Source organism: Blennius ocellaris (genome assembly GCF_963422515.1).
Source record: "Blennius ocellaris genome assembly, chromosome: 12".
NCBI classification, from domain to species: domain Eukaryota; kingdom Metazoa; phylum Chordata; class Actinopteri; order Blenniiformes; family Blenniidae; genus Blennius; species Blennius ocellaris.
Window position 1 is genome coordinate 18,003,568 of NC_137661.1, and position 7,662 is coordinate 18,011,229.

At 37.5% G+C, this 7,662-nt stretch overlaps 1 protein-coding gene across 1 annotated transcript; it reads left to right on the forward strand.

The window, feature by feature from the left end:
- The first annotated feature begins 2,852 nt into the window (after positions 1-2,852).
- uqcr11 (ubiquinol-cytochrome c reductase, complex III subunit XI) lies at positions 2,853-6,932 on the forward strand. Its single transcript, XM_080505925.1, has 3 exons — positions 2,853-2,981; positions 5,552-5,688; positions 6,753-6,932. The coding sequence occupies exons 1-2, from the start codon at positions 2,920-2,922 to the stop codon at positions 5,670-5,672; spliced, it is 183 nt and encodes a 60-aa protein (XP_080362051.1). The 5' UTR covers positions 2,853-2,919; the 3' UTR covers positions 5,673-5,688; positions 6,753-6,932.
- Positions 6,933-7,662: the final 730 nt, after the last annotated feature.

Genomic DNA, 7,662 nt, shown 5'->3' on the forward strand with positions numbered 1-7,662 from the left:
GTGCGGTAACTTCCGAAACAAAATAAAAAGATTTACTGACGGTGCCAGCAGACTTCCCTGAATTGATGATCTGAAAAAGAGAAGAAAAAAAAAAAAAAAATCTAACCTGGGTTCCTTTTTAAAGGAGGGATCTCATCAGTCCCTTGGTAGTCGAAGCGCGTGAGCTTTGTAACTGAGGGGTTTCTTTTCCTAAACGAGCATTCCCACTGAATTACAGCCCTTCACCTTCCTCCTGAGTAAGTGTGTTCTCACGTTTCTTACCAAGAGAAGTGTGACGTGTAAATTCACAGCATACATTATTCTGTTTCATTTTTCAAAATTAAATATATATAAAAATCTATATTTTTTGTTAGTCTATACATTGTAGATTTTTTACATAAATGGCAATATTAGTTTGAAGTTTAGAGTGTATTGTAGACGAGCTGTATGAGGGGATATTTGACATTTAAATGGAATTGTTGGAAAAATGACTTCAAAATTAAACTGGGATGTCGGAGAGGAGAAGGGTCAACAGATGGTGAATGACATGTTGAAAGCGTTTGGTGTATTCTTTTATTCCAGTTTGTTTTTTTTATTTGTAAGGCGTATCATCAGCTACCCACTTCAGTTCTTTCTTCACCGTTTGAGCTAATGTGGACAGAGTTTGGTGCCACCGTCACACTGACGTGCTTTGACTTCAGTCGTGAGGCACTGGCGAAGAAAAAAAAAAAAAATGTTGGAAGGGATTTTTTTGTCTCTATCAGTAATTATGCAACTGGTTTTTGAATGTAGCTAACATACAAATGTGGATCGCCTTCATTTTCAAAGTTGTGTTCCTGTTTTGTTTTTTGTTTTTTAAATTTGTCAATACAGTGTACTAGTTTTCATTTCACCTTTTTATTTTTCTTACGTCTGCTATCAACCAAGTGGCTCTCGTGTGCAGCTCACTCTTTCCTGCACATTTATCGTAGCGGCAGACGTTTGGGTGTAAGGTAATGGATAATGTGGAGAACAAAACAGTGTTATTGTGATGTTATTCCCATGTCATGTCATGTTGTGAATGGTTTCTTTTTACCAACAATATGTAATCACAAAATGGGAAAAGAGATGAAGAAAAAGACCTATACAAATCAATAGCGTGGCCTTTTCATTCTCAAGACTTAAGATGTCATGATGGGAGAGTGATACCTTATCAGTGCCTGAACTTGTATTTTCATTTAAGACAGTTTTTTTTTTTTTTTTTTTTTTTTTTGTAAACCATATCATTTCATTAATCATGGAGATTAAAGAGGTACTTGTTCATTCCCCCACCCTCCATTCTCCTAATTCTTTTTTTTTTCTTTCTTTTCTTTTTCTTTTTTTTTTTTCAATTTTCAGGAAGAAGTTTAAATGGTATAAAGAGATTTTCTTTCAGTGTATCTAGTTAAATAAATAAATGTTACTTAGATCTTGTTAAGTTTTTATTCCTTTATTTCTTAATTATTCAACTGGATTATAGTGTCCAACTGCTGTTGTAGTTAAGGTCATGTCATGGGTCCAGGTCGTGAGTTTTCTATCTTCCCTGTATTGCTATTAAATACTTGACATGATGGGGTTCAAGAGGTGCTACTTTTGGCTCTGATTGTCTTGCCTTTGATGCACACAGACGTATTTCAGTATGCTTCAGTTTCATAGTAGGGAGTGAGTTTTATTTTCCCCAAGCAGCTGGAACCTCTAATGACTTGGAGCATTAAAAAAAAAAAAAAAAAAAATCTGTACATCAGAGTGCAAGCCCTTTGCTGCAGTGACTTTCAGTATATTTGGTGGCAGTTTCACACCCTAACCTTCACACCACCAGCTATTTGGTGGTGTTGACGGTGGCATTTTTGCGAGAAGTTCTGATTTGTTTTAAGTTGCATTTCCAGTTCTATTTACGCTTCCAAATTCAGCAAGATTATTGCTGTATTTTTTTTTTTTTTTTTTTTTTTTTTTTTTTTTTTTTTGAAGAGGGTATGTTGACTGTCATTTTAGTATTCAATGACCATCTCATTAGCCTGCAAGCCACACATTCAAATTATGCGGTTTGGGGAGCTCAAGTTCTTCAGACAAGTCTTAGACTGAGACACTTTTTGAAATGTGCTGATAAACAACCCAGATCACAGCAGGAGCATGTAAAGTTTTCAGCTGACGGGCTTGGACTTCTTATGAAAGAAAGCGATGATTTAAAATCTGCTTTTAATAAATTTGTCATGTCTTTGTTGAACTAACAAAGGGGGTGAGACTATTGAGTGTTAAATACATTCACAGGTACAGAGATTGACATCTTGGGAGTGAGAACACGCAAGTCCTCGGGGTGCCTCACTCAATCTCTATCGCTTTCTGTCTCTATCTGTCTTTCTCTCTCTCTCTCTCTCTCTCTCTCTCTCTCTCTCTCTCTCTCTCTCTCACACATATATATAAATATAAATATATATAGTTGAGAACTGTCCTGTATATAACAGTAATGTAGCAATAAATGTGCCATTTTTAATAACAGATTATACCTTTTCCAATGTCTGGCTTTTGAATATTGTATACATAAAAAGGAAAATAAAGGAAACCATTGTAATAAAGGGTTTATTGTAGTTCGGAAAATGGATTTGTTCATGTTTTTCAATTAATTGCATTTCAGTCGGCCTGGTGTGATAAAGGGATGGCACCACATCAAATTAAAAGCACCGGCCAAAGCTGTTGATTTCATAAAGTCAACATGTTTACCGAAGGGACAAGATGTACACAGATTGTTTAGAACCACGCCGTGTGCCAAACGCAGACCTTTAAAATAATGTGGCCTGAAACGACCCCGCGCAGAAGCAGACGACCCAGTGGATATTTTTAAACAGGCAATAGCGGCGGCCAGCGCGGGGTCCTCAAACAGCCATCAAACACGAAAGCGTTTGGAGGGAGAGGAAGAAGGTCAGCATGGTGCAGAAAATTTTAAATAAGTTCGTCGGAGCCAAGTACATCACTGTTCTGAGGGCGTGGTGAGTTGAGTCAATAGGAGGTGGAGGAGAGAAGTTTCGAGAAACTCGCGACAGTTTCTGTCATGAACGTGCCCGTGTCCTTCTGGTGACCCGTCAAGCTAACAGGCTAACATTAGCTCGCATGTTTACTGTGTTTTCTGTTTACCAATCACACTACAAACGCCAGTCTAGACCCGACATCTAGTCATTTCACCATCGAGCCTATGTTTACCAATTTACTCGTCTGTATCAAATTCAGTGTCAGGACACGTAAAGATTGGTAGAAATCCACGTTACAGCAGCTCGAAGGTCAAAATATCAGTACAAACACAATGTTAAAGGCTTATCTGGACGTTTTACTACATGTACACCTTGGTATTATGTGTAATGATGTCATACGTGTATGCGACGACGTTGATGGTGCGATCCTCGTAAGGTGGGCGAATGAACAGGACATTCTCATACACAAAATGTACATTACTATTCCCAATACATCATGCCCCACAGCTCGCAAGCCTTGTGTTCTCATTGCATCTCTCGTGTTTTAGCTGAGAGCAATATGGAAGATATTTATATAATGCAGTAAATCGGAATGTAATCGTCAGTAACTCCTATATTTCCCTAGTTTTGTGTTTCAAACGATAATGTGTTAAATGTTATAGGAGATGCATCAATACATGTTGGACTGCTCGTTCGTGCTTTTCAAACGCCAATTCTTTGCTTAGTTTCTCCATTCATCTTCCTGATATCTGGCTAATCCAATTTAATGGGAGTGGGGATTGATCAAAGTTTTTTGTTTGTGATGGTTCACAAAAAAACATGCAGGTGAAAGCTGACAATGTCCACATGGGCACGATGATCCCATTGTGGATTCCCATGTTTTACTGGATAGGTTCAGTGTTGTGCTGAGCAATTTAAAAACATAAGAATTACATTTCAACCTAACTACTAAAGTTTTGATGTTCTTTTTTGTGATATTGAACTTTTGGTTAAAAACCTTTTTTTATTATTATTATTATTTAACAGATGCTTGATGTCACTGAGCTCATCATCGACAGTGATCAGTTTTTAAATTAAAAGTTTTCATTGCTCTGAAATGAACAATTTTCACAATATAAAACATTCAGATTTAATGATCAATCAATCAATCAAGCTTTATTTATAAAGCACATTTAAAAAACCAAAAGGTAACCAAAGTGCTGTACATCAAAAACATCAAATAAAATAAATAAAATAATTCAAAAGTTAATTCAAAAGCACAGAAGAGACAAGGCATAAAACATAGAAAACATGTAAAACAAACAAACAAACAAGCTTACTACAAGTTATATGATATCAAACAAGATGAAAATAAATCAAGGTGTACTAAAAGCCAAAGAATAAAAGTGGGTTTTTAAAAGGGATTTGAAAACAGGGAGCGAGGAAGCCTGCCTGATGTTGATAGGCAGCTCATTCCAGAGTCTAAACGATGTCTAAAGGTTCAATCCCCAGCTGTGTCCTTGTTTAAAAAACGTTTTTCGTGTATAATCCCAGTAGGTAGGCTGGGATCAGCTCCAGCACCACACAACCTTGAACTGGATAAGTGGGATATAAGATGGATGGATGGAAATCCTGTAGTGGATCATCACATTGTAAATACAAACAATATAATAATGCTACTACAGTAAAGGATTACTTTTTGTAATTTGTCTTCACATATAAGACATCCCAAATATTGTTATCAACATCTTCAGTTAGTCAAATAAGTTAAATTGTTTGGATTATATAAAAATGCTACATTTCTATGCCTCATAATGATGTTTTCCTTGTGTATGTTGGAATTTTCTCCCAGTTCTCCTGTGTGTGTTTTCTGTGTGTATCTGGTGATAGACATGGGGACATAGTATCTGGTACAGCACCTAACAACCCCATTAAATGAGATATAACATTATAGAAGATGGGTAGATGGGTTTACAGTGTGCTTTATGCAGTGTTAGATTAGATGCTTTCAGAAAGAAAACAATATAAACCAATCAACAAATCAAATACAGCTGCAGAGTGTTTGTCTTTCATTCCTGACAATAGATAATTATTTATACTATCGGGTAAGATTTGTGTAATGTCACTTTTGTCCGCTGGGTGGCAGTAAGGAGTCACTATTCACAGGGTTAAAATATTTCCTGGAGAACTGCAGCCCTCATTCTTGGTGCTTCGTCTCCTATAATTGGGTTCAGTGCAGTCGAGTGACTCACTGCACCATCTTGTGGTAATATGTGATTTTACAAGACGGACTGGTGGCTGATCCGTTAGTGGTTTCATTCAGATGATTTGGTTTTGAGTTTTTCTTTTACTAAACTTCCTACACACAGTAACTGAAGTAGTCGCCAGTATTTTTTTTAACATAAATAGCGATTTCTTTTTTTTTTATTGAGACTACTCTTTTCTTCAATAAAAACTTGTCATTATAAAGTTGCCCATTATCGCTGTTCGTTCTTTACTATGAAACTTATGTATGCGTCATTAATCAAAGTTCATAAGAATTGTGGGACCCAATTGAAGTGTCATGTGACGTATACAATGTTCATCAGAGCTGAATGTTTTCTCCTGTCTAGGGTACCAAATCTGGCGACATGGGGCGTACTTGGCGGCGTGGCGCTCGTCCACTTCACGGACTGGCGATTAATTCTCGACTACGTGCCGTACATTAATAAAAAGTTTAAAAAGGATGAGTGAACTCAACCCTAAAAATGTGAGTCTACGATGTTGTATTTTCAGTCTTCTCCTTTGTCTTGCTGTGTTCAGTTGAACTGACCTTTGGCGAGGCCCCTCATCCACAGGAGGATTTGTCCATCTTCTGTTTGGGTTTTTGGAGATAGGACGACATAAACTCCGTCGTTTATCCTCTATAAATTCCTCGTATCGCTATTGCATGTTGTCCTAGCCCCATGCACATCGGTTGACCATGTTTGCATCTTGAATGATTTAATCATTCCAGAAAACAACAACAACTGCTGCTCTACAGAGCTGAGAATGTTGGTATTTGAATGCTATTGGTTCGTTTGCGTTCGGGGGCGGGGCTTAACCAAAGGTCAGTTGTTAAACCTGTGTACCTTTTGATAAAGTTAAATGCAAATTTAAGTCACAACAACAGTGAAACTGCTGAAGCATCTGCTGGAGCCAAACTCATGCAAAACTTTGAGAACTTCAAACACCCTCTCTCCGGGCCAAACAACGATGATTATAGACTGAAGAGAGAAACTGCAAGGTCACACTCAGGTTTCCATCTGGTCCAGACAATCTGAATCCGATTAGTTTTTGAAGAGAAATTTAGTCGGTGTAACGGCTCATTGAATAGAGAATTAGTATTGAAAAGTTCAAAAACATTTATTCCTAAAGGTTTCAGGACTTCTTGAAATTGTAATCTACAGTAAAGTTGCAATAACTCTATAAAGAAATGGAGCAGAGGAATTGAAGTCTGAGATTTGACGATATCATGGAATGTGACTATTCATATTCTGCCTGCAGTTTAACAAAAATCACACATATTTTATTTTATTTGATGTAAAACAGCATTCCCAAACTCTGTTTTTATTATACACGTTTATTTTGCAGCCAACAGTCTATTCTCAAACTGTCCTCCAACACTTTCACCACCACCCTCCTGAACCCTTCAGTAGATGTCGTCATGTCAGAAATCCTCCCCATGTCTCCTCAGAAAGACGTTTCCAGCCTCAGACAGGACTAATGCCACATTCTGACAAGTCGTGTTTGTGTTCGCTGTGCTAATGAAACGGGCCATGTGTCTGCCTACAGGACCAGAGCTTGGGAATGGGCTCGTGGGTGGATTGCTTACTCAGCGCACGCTTAACATGGGATGGCCTGTCTCCACTGTCAGTCACTGAGGGCTTGTTGGGAGTTTCGGAAGCCGGGATGCACTATATAAATTCTGTTCTTGACCCAGTATTGTGATATGTCAATAAATATTTTAATTTACATCTGTGTGTGTGCCAGTTATTCTGTTGGTGAGATGCTTTCTTTTTTATATATATATATATGTGTGTGTCTGTGTGTTTCAAAAGAAAAAACATTGAAAAGTTTGTTTTTCAAACCTTATTTAAGCTAATAAAAATACATATAAAATCCACCTGCACATCAATTGCATGTTTGCAGTAATATTGTAACAAATGAATATAATTAAACTTTTGCGTGGAAAAAAAGATTAGATGTATTTTTTTATTTATTTTTTTATTTTTTTAATAAAAAATTAACTCCACTGCATAAAGTTGTATAATAATTGTTTTTAAAAAAATGTCCCAGTTTCATGAGGCAGATCAAGAACCCATTTGAAGTGAGGCAGCGAGGGACGGCGTGGAGTCTGAACCGGACATTGTGCTCGTGTTATCTGCGAAATTTTCGTGGATAATGTCTTTCATTTGTAACATTGGAGGGGGAGGGGACTGAAAGAGGAGAGGGGAGAAGGGATTTAACATTGCGAGAACGAGCGAGAGAGAGAAATCGAGATAGTGTCTTCAAGATGGATAAAAACGAGTAAGTACACCATCTAAAGGACAATGAAACCACCGGCGATGTGTCTTTTGTGGCGTCAGGCGCCAGATGTGTCGTTTTCCCGATCAATTGTAAAGTAATGTTTTATCATCGGCCGGGCAGATACATTTCGCTGGGGTCGCAGTCTTTGCAGTCAACAATGTACTAATCTACAGCG

Coding starts and splice junctions, on each gene's coding strand:
- uqcr11 (XM_080505925.1), top strand. CDS start 2,920: ATGGTGCAGAAAATTTTAAATAAGTTCGTCGGAGCCAAGTACATCACT. Junction 2,982..5,551: donor ATCACTGTTCTGAGGGCGTG/GTGAGTTGAGTC, acceptor TCTCCTGTCTAG/GGTACCAAATCTGGCGACAT.